The following is a 15,993-nucleotide window of genomic DNA, read 5'->3' on the forward strand; positions in this document are numbered from 1 at the left end:
GAGACGAGGTACTTGTTTTGAGGAATACCTCAACTCTTTATCAAAGCCATGGAGAGAGAATAGTGGGATGGACCAGTTCAAATTATGGGCCCTTCAAGATTCGCTCATAAGGATCCACAAAAATGAGTCTTTTACACCCATTTTTCCAGTTCCTGGCAAAAGCCAGGTAAAGCACAAAACCTTTCTTTCAAAGAGGTGGGGGCCCTTTCACACCCGACCACTTGAAAAGAAATGATTGAACAACTTGAACAGTGATAAATCAGTACTGATAATTAGTGTTGATTAAAAGACTTTGTATTATTTTGGGCATTCAAGATGAGAGCCTTGGTTGATGGCAGCTATTCCCTGGGAGCATGCTAGAAGATTAAATATGTGAACGCCATCAAAGACAGTATCCTTGTCAAAGAGCACAACGCGTTGCACAAAGCACAAAAAGAACCCTTTAAAATTTAAGCACCAGAGGAAACCATATGTAAAATTCCAACACCTCTAAACAGTTTGATCAAATTTTGCTTTGGTCAGATGCGCCCAATTTGTCCCTCAAATGTAAATCTTCAATATAGGCCTCAAATGTTAATCTTCAGATACATGGCCTATTTTTCTTGATTCAAACGACTATTTACATGGCTCTTGGCAACAAATGGCCTCTTATTCTGAATGTGCAAGAAAATGGTGCAGAGTGCAAAACGGAGAAACATCCTTTTGGCTCTCCACCCATCCATGTAAAGCTAATGTGGAAGTAGAAGTAACAGATTCAATGTTACACCATTGGATGGACAAACACAGCATGGGTGACAAACTGTTCACATTTAAGCTAACATCTTCTTTCCTTCCGATTAATGCAAAACAAGAAGCTACCCGTGATACTCTTATCGATTCAAAATGGAGAACTAGGCACTTGTTAGATGCCTGCACTGTCAAAATCCCCATTTCATAACTGCCTTGGTGTGTGGTGGTGTGGTTCTACGTTACACGATTATATGATTTGACTCTTTGTAAAGAAATGGAAACTGAGAGTGGGAGACCAGAAGGCTTTCCATGAATGAGTGTGAAGATTGCTTACATCTCATGTATTGCAATACCACTTCCAACTTATTTCAAGGGGCCATTGATGAAGCTCAGGAAATTCTGCACCAAAGTCTGCTACGGAGCAGTCATAATCTGAGCACAGCAGATCGCATCATGTAGACGTGGAGACAAGATCTTCGCATTCCACCGACTGCTGGTTCCAAAGCTGAGCATAGCGACCGCCCTTGCCCAAAAGTACATCATGTGACCCTTGCTCTACAATCCCTCCATTTTCAAGAACGATGATCTGTGATGCACAAACAAGTTTGAAGTTATGGAACAAAAACACTAAGTTCTAGATGTAATCACAATTAGAATATACTCAGAATACGTCCATTACTTGAAATTGCGTCTTGTTAGCACTCATTAGAAGCACATGCTGAAATTACGACTTGTTAGCACTCATTTAGAAGCACATACTAGATCTGGCAAGGAGCAGCAATTGAAACTCTTTCAAATTGAGCTACAAGAATGAAGGTGGCTGAAAGGCACTCTGAGGGGACGGAAGGTTACAATGGTGTTACATGATCCAGCTGCATTACAAAGTCTATCAAAACCGAGCTACAATTCAGCACTTATTGAGTCTCTGCTGTACCAGAGCATATAAAGGAAGCCATGTGTGTGTCTGAGAGAGAGAGAGCTTCGACTGATGGTCTCTGGGAAAGTGGTCTAAATGCATAGAGAGTAATGGGCACCCCTTTTGAGTGCATGCCTACTTCATCATTCATACTTACACGCTCTCACTTTGAGTGGCAAAGCCATCGGGCCACCTCTTCACGCTTGGAGTGCTGATTCAAAGGAAACCAGCTGCTCATCCTCAGACCATTATAAGAGGTGAGTCCACTTCTCTCTCAAGTGGTGCTCACTTAGTCCTGGTAGGTAAATTCTGAGTTTTTTTCTACTGTTGTTGTTGCTAACCATTCAAGCATCTCACAAGCGTTGGTACAACAGGCAATTGTGGAGGGTACAAGAAGGTGCCTCCCACACTGAAGGATCAACTGATTGCGGAGAATGGGGGCGGAAGATAAAGCTAAAGGGATGCAACACACGCAAGATGCCTTTTCATGATGCAACACAGACCTTTATGAGTCATCCCATTCATGGGATGGCTGCTTTGCACCATCTCTCTACAGGACGCTACAACTATTTCATGAGAGGACCCTTTTGCCACTCTGAGACTCGTACATCAATAAGATGTATGAGGACGACGAGCAGTTGGAGATAAATCGAGAGTTGTGTAGTTACATGAATGACTTGGGGCTAGAGCTGTCGCCATGAGACAAGAGGCCACCAAGCTCCCTCTCACATGGTGGCAAAATTATGGAAGACTACGATCTTCCAAAGCTGTCTCATCTTGCTCTACAAGTACTCTCACACATAAGGGTTCACCTTTACGTGCCTTTTGAACAATGTTCACTCTAGGGAATTCTGACACAATGGTCTGGGGTATTATTTTGTCTATTATGGAGTTTTGTGCAATTGCAATGTTGCCTTTCCAGGTTTAATTATCTATTTTCATGTGGAAGATTCTTGACTTTTGATCTACATTGTAGTTTGTAAACGTCACAATGTTTTATGTCGATTGAATCATCAAAGTGCGCACTCTGACATGGGACATGTGTTAGCAGTTGAAAATTCAAGATTCAAGGTTAGAACTTGATTTTGACTTCTAAAATGTTCTTTGGCAGAGGCTTATAATGTGTGGTTGAATCTACTTAATATTTAGGGATCGTTTATTGTAGCGGTACTCCTGGTGGACTGGTTTCTAAGCCTGTAAGTGATAAAGTGAGAGGATATGTTGTCCAAATAAGTATGGTGGACATATCTCTCTTATATAAAGATATGTCTTTATATTTATTGTTTTTTTCCAATGGTATGTAATTTTACGTACTTTAAACCCCAAACTGTTTAGTACAAAGTATTGTACGTACATATCCGTATAGAACTGAGAACACTAAGTTCCTGTATCTCATAGCATACTGGGCACCGACATTTATAATGCTCCTTTGTCTCTGGCTCTATAGTCGCATAGCTTGCATATTCATTGCTCTAGGGTACCTATGTGTATCTACCTATCTCTATCTGCAGTTGAAGGGAGGTTGTTCAAAGCTGCCTCATGATGCATCGAAGCCCTTGCAACAAGTGTGAATCCATGTCCATCTTCAATAACCTAAAGAAGATGCTTTTTGTTAAGAAGCCACTTTCTCCACCAACTCATGAGAAGTCATCTCTATATCTGTGTGTGACATCGTCTGATGATCCTGTTCATCTCTGAACGTGTAAATGTGAGTGATGGGGCATCGAAGGAGTACAGAAAGTGTGGCAGTTTCTCTATAGTAAAGCCATGCAGCTCAAACCAAACTGACATCTATGTATACCAACATCTAGAGTGTCCTCCCATGGCTATTGTCGGAAAGGGTCAAGAGCCAATCTAGCATAACGATAACTTAGGGCCCCCACAAGCCATGTATGTACGATACTAATCTAGCAAGTGTCTCAAATCACAATCGATGTCGATGTCGATGTCGATGTCGTTGCCAATCTTGTTCTAATGTCCTCATGTGGCACTAGGGCCTTACATTGTATCAGCCTAGAGATCATAGTAATTAGTGGTCTCTTCATATCTCTCCATCGATCATACATCCAACCAATCCCGCTATGAAGGTATAGACTAGGTCCCTAAATCTGTACACCATACAATAATGTGGATCTCACCAATGTATCAAACAACCATAGTATAGTGCAGGGATCCTAAAATGTACCAATAAGCACATCCTCTCCAACCCTGCAAGGTCTGCATATCCTTGTGTCAATTCTTAAAGTAGCTGCCTCTCTACCAATTGATGGCCATAAGTAAACATTGGAGTTGATGTCCTCATTCACTCTGTCGCCTTGCCAAGGTTAATAGACGAAACTCTATTTTGTGCATAATTGTCTCTGTAGCCCATCTGGCGAGTCAGCAATGAGAACAATATCATAGGCATAAAGCAACAAAAATATTTAAGTGCCTCATAACGATGCACCTATATCACCCTCTATATCAATATAGTATGATACCTCATGATACACAAACCGAAAAAAGTAGGAGCAAGCGGACATCCCTGCTTCACTCCCATAGAGGAGTAAGCCGTCTCTAATAGCCACTGTGGCCCAAACACAATACCTGTCACCATCTCATAATGTGCCAAGATACTCTATATGTAATCTCGCTTGGAGCACCCAAATCATACAATCAATGTAAAGCTTTGCAGAAATCCACAAAGGAGCAATAGATTCGGCATCTATGTGCGTTACCATCCTCAATGATAGCGCAAAGTGTAAGTACATGATCGAGCGTAGAGAATCCTCTCCTGAATCTGTCCTATCCTTGAGCTCAAGCACCCTTTTTCTTTGCCCAATGATTCGAATCATGCTCAATCATAGAAGCATAAAGCTTGGACAATGTGTGCCCTAACAAGAGAGAGAGAGAGAGAGAGAGAGAGAGAGAGAGAGAGAGAGAGAGAGAAATGAAATGAAATGTTACATTAATGTCTTCAAAAGGCCATAATGACCTATGAGACCGATTTGTTACAAAATAGTGAATCTGATACCATGTCTGGGTACAAAAGAAACTAGAACAAAATACTACTGCTACAAGCTGGAACTATGTGAATGTGAAACAATGACAGAATGGGGGGTGGAGAAATGGTGAGGATCCATCCTCATCTACATTTTGAGTGTCGAGAGAGTATAGCTCGAATCCTCTGACGTAGTCTCCGTCTATGCTGTGTAGCTCCTCTCCTCAGTCGTGGTCGTCTGGATCTCCGTAGCTCCAATGCTCAGTCGATAAGAGTGCCAGTAGTGGTCGAGTGAGTCTGGGCCGAGCTCTGCGGTGGTGGCTGCTCCCCTGGCTGTCCCAATCTAGTGAAAAGAAATCTGTAATCTGTCTCTGGGATTGTCTCTCTCTAGCTCTCCTCAGTAAACTATCTCTATGTCTGTGTAATTGAAGTAGATATAGTCAAGACATTTCTGATCCTCATAACTCATGACCCTAGATAAAGGACCCAAACCCTCTCTAAATAGGCAGTGGAAATAGCCCTATATCTCATAGTACACTGTGCAATGACATATGTAATGTAGCTTTGTCTCTGGCTCTATTTGGCATAAGCGGCATAACCTGCTGTCTGATGATATCCCTCTAAATCTACCAGTCTCAATCTCGAGCTGATGTGAGGATGTGCGTATCTGACCAATGGCACAACGCAAACCATGGGACATGTGTGTCCATGTAGCTGGGTCAAATCACAAACCCATCTCCTGTGAGGTGGAGAAGATGCTCTCTATAGAAAGCCATCTTCGTGCCCAACTCCTGAGGCAGATCTATCCATGTATTCCTGGTGTCCAGCTGGATCAGGTCCTATCAAAGTAACAAAATAACCTAATCAACAGTACAAAACAAAGATATATATTATGGGATTCTAGATAGGTCGATGTGAGCTAAGCCGAAAAACTAAGCATCGGTCGTTGGCGAATCTCATCAATTTCCTCCATGGTTAGTAGTCTGACCGGGCGTCGTGCATGCCTAGCCAGCGTGCTCTGAATCTTTTGACGTAGCCTCCGTCGATGCTGTGTAGTCCTGCGCAGACGTGGACGCCTGGATTTCCCCAGTTCAATCGCTCAGTCAATCAATGTGCCTCTGGTGTGAGACAAGGGGGAGCTTTGCTGTGGGAGTGGCTCTTGCGGCTGTCTCGTGTCTGCTCTGAAGAAGTCTGTAATCCGTCTTTGAGACTGGTTAGCCTCGACATTCATCAGACTCTCTCTGTGTCTGCGCAGCTCGAGCAAGAACAAACCTAGGCATCTTTGATCTTCGTATCTCATTACTCTTGAGAGTGGTCCAAAACCCTCCCTGAACAAGCAATGGAAGCGGCCTCGTATCTCGTAGTAGACGGGACAGCGACATGTATAATGCAGCTCCGTCTCAGGTTCCATGTCACACGGGGGGTATGTCCTGGCCTTTGCTGGTACTCCACTATATCTCCCGGTTTCAATCCGCAGCTGGTGAGACGATGTGCGTAACTGGCCAATAGCACACCGTATCCCATGAGACAGGTGGGTATCCATGTATCTGGGTCTCATCACAAAACCATCTTCCGTAAGCTGGAGAAGGTGGTCTTTGTAGAAAGCCATCTTCGTGCCCAGTTCTTGTGCTGGTTGTATCCATGTCCTCCTCGTGTCTAGCTGAGTCAGGTCTTGGCGGATGAGCTTGGTGATCTCCGACTGTGTAAGAATGAGAGATGGTGCGTCCAATGAGTACAGGAATGGTGGCAGCCTGTCTATGCTGATCCCATGCGCCTGAAACCATGATGTCATCTCCCCATACCAGCATGTTGTATCTCCTTGTATGGCTAACTGTCGGGAGGACTCAAGTGCAATGTGAGGGTATCTGTCTCTGGGAAGTCCCCATGTGTGGTTTATGAAGGAGACTGATCTGGTGAGCGCCTCTACCACTAGTGGGGGGGCCGCCAGCTCTGCTCGGATAATGGCCTGTGGTACTGATGCCTTGGCTCTAATGAGCCGCGAGATCATAGAGACGAGAGGCTTCTCCATGTTCCCCCATCCGTCTATGCAACCCGGCCTCCCGTGGTGATCCAATGAAGGTCCCCATATCTCAGCCTCATAGAGCAATGCTTAGGCCACCAAGGTGTCAAAGAGCCAGAGCTTCGTCCGGGGTTCCTGAAACTGAACCTGTGAACACATCCTCTCCAACCTACCCAATGCTGCGTGGGCTCTAGTCAATCTCGTCTCTGCTGCTCTTCTGAGTGAGAATGTGGGTCGAGTAAAAACCACTCCAAGGTAAGTGTAAGCGTCTGTGTACTCCACAATCTCCTGGCCGTATGTGAATGTAGGTGCCGATCTCCTGATCCATTGTGGGGTGGTATTAAACACCATAATCTTGGTTTTACCAAGGTTGACAGACAAACCACTTTCGTGGGCAAACGTATGCAAAGCATCCAATTGGCGTTGCATTCTCTCTGGGGATTCGGAGATCAACACAATATCGTCCGCATATAACAAAAGTGGAATCCATGTCCCTGCCAACTGTGCACCTTTATCCCCGTGCCTGTCAATGTAGTCAGAAACCTCATCCACATACATACCGAAAAGAGTAGGAGAGAGCGGGCAACCCTGCTTCACCCCAATAGTGGAGTGAATCGGTATTGAGAGTCCCTGTCGGGTGCGTACATGCCCTACTACTGATTTGTATAATGCCATGATCCCCCAAATGAGCTCTGTGGGTACTCCCATTTCCTGTAATCTGCGCATCAGTCTAGCTCTGGGTACTGTGTCGAAAGCTTTGCGGAAGTCCACAAAGCTACAATAGATCCGTCTCCCATGAGATCTGCCTTCCTCGATGATGGCCCTGAGTGTTAGGATATGGTCAAGAGTAGAGAAGCCTCTCCTGAATCCTGCCTGCCCAGTTGCACGCATTCCTTCCCTCTCTGCCCATCTACTCAGTTGTTGCTCAAGAATGGATGCATACAACCGTGCTAGTGTGTGCCCGATCATAATAGTGCGATAATTTCCAGGCTCCATGGGGTCTCTTGATTTGAAGATAGGTACGATCGTAGATAGGCTCCAAGTGTCCGGTAGGCCCTCACACACGGCACGGTTAAACATAACTGCTAGAAGCTCTGCTAGTAGGTCTTTGGCATGCATGAAATGCTCAGCTACTAGACCCTCATGATCATATGCTCTCCCAGTCTTCATCCTGTCAAAAGCTTTCTTCACCATCTGAACGGTGAAAAAGACACATGTATGTGTGCATGGGTCGGGGGGGTTGGGGAGGGGCGGTTATTCAGGTACTGTGTATAGAGATGATGCGTACTGACCCCAGGTCCCTGTGGAGGAAATAGCAGGGGGGGAGGACTGCTCATGAAAGAGCCACCACGCCTCACGCGAGTCTTGACTCATGAATAGCTGATAGAGATCCTGCTCGAGTCGGGCCAAAAAAGCCCTCTTCTTCCGCCGCACCAAGCGTCGAAAGTCCATCTGTGACTGTCTGTGGGTGACGTCCCCCAACAGCACCTCCCTTTGAAGTCTGGCTCTAGTCTGGCGGCACTCCTCATCGTACCAGCTGTTCTGAGGCATGCTCCCAGATCAGCGGCTCTGCTCAAGCTGGGTGTGTGGGTATGCTTCTGTTGCTGCCTCATGTAATGTCTGTGTCAGTATAGTAGTTAGCTTCTCCAGAGGTCGCCCCGGGTCCTCAGTGCATAGGCGTCTGTAGATTCCGTCCATGTATACAGAGTCTCTCTCCCTTGTGAATGTGTAGCGAGTAGTGGCTACTACTCGTGGCCTGTGTGCTACACTGAATTGGAAAGAGATAGTCATTGACACCAGAGCATGATCCACTGCCACCCCGACCGGTCTGGGCCCAACTGTATGATCCTGGATACTAGAGATGAGATTCGGTTGTGCCATGACATAGTCCACCATGCTGGCTCCATGTCTGTGTGGGAAGCATGTGAAACCTCCCGCAACAGGAAATCTCTGTAGCCCGTTCAAGATGGCCAATCCATGTGCAATGCCCATGTCTATCAGGTGTCGCCCATAATCAGTATATTCCATATCGTGTGATAGTCTAGAAAGGCCCGTATCTGCCACATCTATCTCTCTTAGCATCTCCTCTAAAGTATCATAGAACACTGCCTGGTGATGGGTAGTCCTAGCATTGAAGTCCCCGAGGATGATAATGTCCCCGTCCCTAGAGAACTCCCATATGTCATCATCCAAAATAGAGAAAGGGGATTGTCCCCAAGGTGGTGCATAAACTGATGTACTTGGGGGAAAGTAACAAATAGCTAGATAGAGGTATCTGCCTATCTCTGCTTTCAGTCTCACCCACATGTACCTGGCCTGCTCGTCCCTGCGGGCTATATGTATCAGTGGCTGCAGATCCTCTCTAAATAACACTGCCACTCCTCCCGAGCCCCACCCTCTGTGCTCTGAGCGTGTCTCTTGTCTGTAGGCTGTCTCCCACCTATATCCATTGATGTAAGGCATGGATTGCCCCGGGGCCGGGTGTGTCTTAGAGTAGAAGATAATGTCTCTTCCAGTAAAGCTATTATCAAAAGCACCCACATCAAGACGCATAGATCCATTGCAATTCTAGGTAGCTACTTTGAGTGTGGTTCCATAAGTGTCGCACCGTCATGTGGAGCGTCGCTCCAATATTACTACTTTTCATCTCGGTAGAAAGCGATCTTGCCTTTCCCCCTTGCCGCTCTAATCTCCGGCATTATTTCCTGCATATGGGCGATCTGCGAAAGGGTGAGATCGTCCCCGAGAAACATGCGAGTCTCCTTAAGAGTTGGTCTTTTCTTCAAGAAAGACTTCTTTGCTTCCACGGAGGGAAAACGGAGGATGAGTGCTCTTTCTTTTAAGGTTTCTCCGCTGCCTCCATTTTTCTTTATGTTGCCCACCCTCCATGCCCTTGTGTGTGTCGGCTAATGAATCCCCATCAAGGCTGTGAGTTCTTTTACTTCTTCGTCCACATTGCCTTTGTCTTTAAGACCGCAAATTCTCACATGTAAAGCGCGCACCCTTCTCCTCTGCTCCTCCTCTAGTGTCTGGTTAATGATGTTGTTGGGTGTGGATGTGGGTGTTATCTCCTTGTCTTTCCCTTTCTTGGCCACCTTGATCCATTTCTCGGCTTCGTCCGCCTTCTGTTGGGTTTTGGTAAGAACATCCACTGAAGAAGTCGTCATTTCTGTGTGCTGTTCTTCTCGCTCTTTGATGGCCCGTACTTGTTCCTTGATCGTGTTGATTTCTTCAATTACTGCGGGTTGCAGTTCGCCCTCTTCCAGTGTGTTTCTTGATCGGGCTTCGGCGAGTTCTTTCTTGAGTGATGCGATCTCTTCCTCTTGGGTCGTCACTCGGTCTTCCAACGTGCTTATCTTGCTCTCTTGGATCAGCACACGTCCTTCGAGAATGTTTATTGTGCCCCAGAGATTGCGGTTCAACTTGGTGAAGGTCTCCATCATTTCCTCTTTGCATTTTCGAATGGCATCCTCTAGGGGGTCTGCTTTATCATTTGTCTTCCTCATGCTTGATCGCTGTCCGCAAGGGGGGGGGGTTTAGATGCACGTCTGCACTTACACTAGCAGTGGTCTCGGCGAGTGGTAGAGAGGAGGCGGTACGACCCGGGGGTGAAAACGTTAGTTACGAGAGAGAGAGAGAGAGAGAGAGAGAGAGAGGGGGGGGGGGGGTGTGAATAAGTATGAGTGGGGGGGGGGTGTGAATAAGTATAAAATAAATTTTTTTGATGTCCTACACGTGAAAGAAAAAGGGGGAGGGGGAGGTGTGGGGGGGGGGGGGGGAAAGGCATGCTACGCGTAGGAAAGGGGGGGGGACATTCTACGCGTAGAGGTTGGGGGGCTAGGGCAACGCACGAGCAAGGTAGGGCGGCGGGGGTGCAGGACGACCGGCGCGCAGGGGCAGAGGCGGGGGTGCAGGGCGGCGGGCGCAAGGGAAGAGGCGCGGGGGGGGGGGGGGGGGGGGGGGGGGGGGGCGCAAGCCAGGCAGTAGCGGCGCGCGAGCAGCGAGCAACACAGAGAGAGGCTCAGCAGCGTGTGGGGCTGCAGTTGGGCACAGTGGCCCGCGGGCAGGGGCAGGGGCAGGTGCGGGGGGCAGCGAGCAGGGCGAGGGGGCAACGAGCGAGCAGGGCCAGCGAGGGGCAGAGAGAGAGAGAGAGAGAGAGAGAGAGAGAGAGAGAGAGAGAGAGAGAGAGAGAGAGAGAGAGAGAGAGAGAGAGATTACAAGGTGAGTTCTAGACCAGAAAGATACTGTAGGAGAGTATGGCTCGAATCCTTTGCTGTAGTCTCCGTCGATGCTGTGTAGCCCCTCTCCTCAATCGTGGCCGTCTGGATCTCCGTAGCGAATCACAAACCCATCCTCTGTGAGTTGAAGTAGATGCTCTTTGTAGAAAGCCATCCTCGTGCCCAACTCCTGTGTCGGCTCTATCCATGTCCTCCTGGTGTCCAACTGGGTCAGGTCCTCGCGATGAGTCTAGTAATCTCCATCCGTGTAAGAGACAACGATGGTGCATCAAGGGAGTCCTGAAAAGGAGGTAACCCGTCCATGCTCAAGCCATGTATCTGGAACCATGACGACATCTGCACATACCAGCATGTTGTGTCCCCTTGTAAAGGTAACCAATTGACTCGAGGGCCAATTTGGCATATCTGTCTCTAGTAATATTCCATAAGCTATGCATAAAGGAGACTGATCTAGTAAGCACCTCTATCTCCATTAGGGGGGGGCTGCTAATTCCGTTCTAATGATCTCGTGTGGCACAAAGGCCTTGGCCCTAATCAACCGACAAATCATAGCTGCCAAGGGCCGCTCCATACCTCTCCGCCCATCCTGACCCACCAAGGGTCCCTAAACCTGAAACCCATAGAGCATAGCTGAAGCGGCCAAGGTATCAAAGAGCCAAAGCTTTCTTCGTGGTTCTTGGAACTGAACCTACGAACACATCCTCTCCAATCCTCCGAAGGTCACATATACTCTCTTCAATCTAGTCTTGCTGCTCTCTTCAAAGAAAAACTTCGCCCGCTGAAGACTACCCCAAGATAAGTGTATGTATCTGTGTACTCCACAGTCTCCTGCCAGAAGTGAATGTAGGTGTTGATCTCCTGATCCACTATGGTGTGGTGTTAAACAACATGACCTTGGTTTTACCAAGGTTCACAGACAATCCACTATCCTCCCGAAAGCTATGTAGTGCTTCCAAATATCGTTGCATACCCTCCGGTGAGACACATATCAATACAATATCATCAGCATTTAACAACGATGGAATCCATGTCCCTGCCAGCTGTGCACCTCTGTCACCTTCTCTATCAATGTTATCACAAACCTCATCAATATACATACCAAATAGAGTAGAATTCACTCCAATAGTAAAGTGAACTAAATCAAATATCCCCTCTAGAGTGCGTACATGTCCCACCACTGATCTGTATAGAGCCATAATGCCCCAAATCAACTCATTGGCTACTCCCATCTCCTGCAGTCTGCATCAATCTGGTTCTGGGCACCGTGTCAAATGCTTTGCGGAAATCCACAGAGCTACACTAAATCCGTCTCCCATGTGCCCTACCCTCCTCAATGATGGTTCTGAGTGTCAGAATATGGTCAAGAGTGGAGAAGCCTCTCTTGAAACTGGCCCTCACTGTCTGCCCATCTACTCAACAACTGCTCAAGGATAGATGCATACAACCGTGCCAATGTGTGTCCAATCATAATAGCACGGTAGTTTCTGGGCTCCATACGATCACCGGCCTTGAAGATATGCACAATAGTAGACAGTCTCCAAGTCCCAAATAGACCCTCACACATGAGACAATTGAACAAAACTGCAAGGACCTCTGCCAGCAGATCTCTAGCATGTATAAAGTGCTCTGCGAATAGACCATCATAATGGCTACTCTCTGCCACCCTCTTTTGTGTGCTCATGCTCATGCTCCCTACCCTGTAATGGTGCACTGTCTTTGCCTGCCCCATGTTCCGTGAGCCCTGCCAGCGGTCTTCTCTGTGGAGCTCCATTCATTTACCCATCTATGATGTTCAAGTCGTTAGGTCAGTTTTGTACCTTGTCCTTTCACTTTCCTAGGTACAACAGAACACTGATTGTTCTACTGCTGATTTGTCTCCTAGGCCAACTTTGGCCTCTAGTAGACATTAATAAAGCTTTCTTTCTTTCTTTCTCTCTTTCATTAGGGAAAAGAAGATTCTTAAGTCAAATCAACCATGGGGGATTCTGAGTGTGTGACACTAGATCTTGTCATTGCCTTTGGCAAAGTACCTAAAAAAGTGTCATGAAAGATTAGAAGGTTCAAGCCATTCCATCTAAACCCAATACATTTCAGTAATAAAAAGCAAGAAACTTACCACCATTGAAGAGCTGATAATGAAACACAGCACATAGAACAGCTCAGACAGTCAACTGCAAGCTCAAAACAAATAAACCAAACAGAGGTAAAACATACCTCATCGCATTGCATGGCTGTTGTCAAACGGTGTGCAATAAAAATGCTCGTTCTATTGTGCGTCAGTGACCTGAAAGTGGACAGTATCTCTGCCTCTGTAGTGCTGTCGAGAGCACTTGTGGCCTCATCACAAACCCTGTAAAAATGGGTCCACTATATTAGTTTACATGTCAGCACAGACCACAACGGACATTAAGGCACATTTGCATAGACTAATTATATGTTCTTTGAGAAAGACCTCAGCTAATCACGTCAATGCACATCAGCACACACATGCCATTGTGAGCTTAAGATGTTCAGCAGAAATGGAGGAGAGTAACATTACATCAATGGTGAGCCTTTTAAAAAGGCTCTTGCCAATGCCACCCGCTGTTTCTCTCCACCACTTAACTGAAACAAAAATTTATATGAAAATTTTAAAGTCAAGCATGCGGCAACAGACTCTACTAGTCAGCATACAAAAACAAGCCAATCAAATACCAAGCACTCGGAGATAACAAACTAAACTATCATACCTTCAAACCCCGCTCTCCAACTTCCGTATCATATGCTTTGGGAAATGAAAGAATCACGTTGTGAATTGCTGCCATTCTTGCTGCATCATATACCTGTAAGACAATTTAAAATACAAGCATGCATTATGCACTCGACTTAACATGGAGAAAAAAATCCTACAACCGATATATAGCCCAAAGTCTAAACTCACAAAGACATTATTCAGAAAGTAATCATTAAATGGAAACCTGTACGATGCAGCACAACAACAAGAAGTAGTTCACTGTCACAATAATATTTTTCAATAGGCATTCATTAAAATATGCAATGTGTTGTGCAAGTTTGTGTGAGCGTAGAACACACCCAGTTCCAACCACTGGTGGTCGTGACAATTCATCAATTAGATAGCTGCACATTGTCGATAAAGTTTATATGTATTCCGACAATAAAAAAGGTACTCAATCAGTTTCATTCATTATGCTTCTCCGCCAAGTGGTAGTCTCGCCACTCAGATCGTGCAAGTGCCAATTTTTCAAGTTCTTTCCATTTGTTGAGTTGTTTGTCTCTAATTGTGGTGGTTTGCTGGGTTTATTACCTGTCTTCTCTGGGCTGCTGACCGGTTCACATTGCCATCAATGGTGTGACAATAGAGAAGGGGATGCCCTGCTATAAGGGATCCGACCTTCCGAGTTGTAACAAAAAACTCTTGTATTCTGTTGTCATGTACTAGAAAAGAATAAATGTAGGGGCACTGGCATTCTGACAGCTTGCTAGGTCCTCATCCTTGGGAAGCGGTTCCAGGATATAATCTTGAAGATATTCTACCACCTCCATTTCTTGGTTTTTCAAGAGCCCACAAGAATAAATAAACTGATAAGTTGAAAGTGTCACATATTGAGCAAGTGTGTGTCACGGTTGGTGATAATGACACCCTCACAAGTGCTGTCACATTGATGATGCCCTCATGCCCAAAAGCTACATGATACAAGCATTGTAAGTTCACACTAGCCTGCATTTTTTTGGGTCATAGAGTTCTGTACGTTTTATGACAGTTGTGTGTGCTCAAAGAACAAGTCTCCACTTCAACGCTGCAGTGCATACAATAACCAGTACATGATTTGCAGAAGCTCCAATAGGTCTTTTTGGGACGCATAACTCTCGGATACGTCGTCTAAGTAAGAGCAAGCAGAGTGGAAATAGGCTCTTATCACAAAGTAGCATTGGGAAGCTTTACATGCATTTGAAACTCGTTGCTCGCTGCTGCCTGCACCCCCCCCCCCCCCCCCCCCCCCCCCCCCCCCCCCCCCCCCGCCCCCCCTTCAGCCCGTGCTGCCCCTGCGCTCTTGTCAAGGAGACAGATCTGTCCATTTCGGTTTGCTTCCCTGGCCACAAGGGAGAATACCTCCCGCTACTTTCCGGGATAGGCTCCGAAATTGGAACCGTCTTGGAGACACCTCGCACGACGGCTTCCATCGCTGCCAAGGCAGTAGGCATACCTACAGTATGCATTCTGGTTCGAGACACCCACCCGCTCCCGAAGGTCGTTTTACTACCTTGGGTGAGTGGTGGTTGGCACCGTCAGAATGTGGAGTATTCGGGCCTCCTCAACCAGTGCTTCATTTGTAGATAGACGGGCCACCTTACGAGAGGAGCACAACACAGGCGGGTTCCTCCTCCGAGATGAGTGCCCAAGTGGAGGAGGGTTGGCGGCAAGTTCGTGATCGATGTCGCCAGGGACCACCACGCCAGTTCGGCGCCCATAGTGATCGGCCTGCACCAGGTCCCACAGGGAACCATTTCGACCCTCTACAGCAGTACGAGCCGACGCGTACCCCTTCCACCTCAGCTTTGCCACACCGACATCCCATTTTCCTCCCTCTCTGCCTGCCCCTGCTCCCCCCCCCCTCCTTACCTCATCTCCCATCCCACCGGCTAGTCTCCCTTGCTCCGTCGTCTCCTCCTCATACCCCACAACAGGCCCAGGGGACAGGACCTTCCTAAGCAACTACGAGGTCTCTTGGCAGCACCTTTGCCACGAGTCACCAGGCACGGGAGAAGAAGCCATTCCTGCGTACGCCCCTATTCGTGCAGGTGTCGCCTTTTGCAACAGTCCCTCGTGGGTGGACTAGTTTCGACATCGTCGCCGGTGGGACTTCTTCACCTACAACTTCACACGATTCCTCGGTGACTCGTCTCTCGACCTTGAGACGGCTTGCTTTAGAGTCAAAGTATTGTTTCTAGCAGCTAGAGGGACACAAGCCCTAGACATAGCGGTTGCCTTCCCACTGTGTAGCAAGGGTCAGGTTGAGTGGACTATGGATTCAGTGATGAACTCGCTTCAGGCTAAGCCTCTCGAGTTCTCTCACCACACGGGAGACTTGGGGGTGACGGATTTAATACA

The 15,993-nt window shown here is 47.0% G+C and overlaps 1 protein-coding gene across 2 annotated transcripts in view; it reads right to left on the bottom strand.

Annotated features, from left to right (window-relative positions):
* Positions 1-424: 424 nt before the first annotated feature.
* Positions 425-15,993, bottom strand: part of ABCB25 (ABC transporter of the mitochondrion 3) — a 229,847-nt gene continuing 214,278 nt past the window's right edge. For both annotated transcript variants that reach the window (XM_086501794.1, XM_086501795.1), the window contains exons 17-20: positions 13,613-13,705; positions 13,423-13,487; positions 13,098-13,233; positions 425-1,315 (exon numbers count right to left, since the gene is read on the bottom strand). In XM_086501794.1, the coding sequence (XP_086357920.1) occupies positions 1,181-1,315; positions 13,098-13,233; positions 13,423-13,487; positions 13,613-13,705 (429 nt within the window). In that variant the 3' untranslated portion in view covers positions 425-1,180. The remainder of the gene's footprint in view (positions 1,316-13,097; positions 13,234-13,422; positions 13,488-13,612; positions 13,706-15,993) is intronic.

This window comes from Adiantum capillus-veneris, chromosome 26, assembly GCF_014529385.1.
Source record: "Adiantum capillus-veneris isolate H3 chromosome 26, ASM1452938v2, whole genome shotgun sequence".
NCBI classification, from domain to species: Eukaryota; Viridiplantae; Streptophyta; class Polypodiopsida; order Polypodiales; family Pteridaceae; genus Adiantum; species Adiantum capillus-veneris.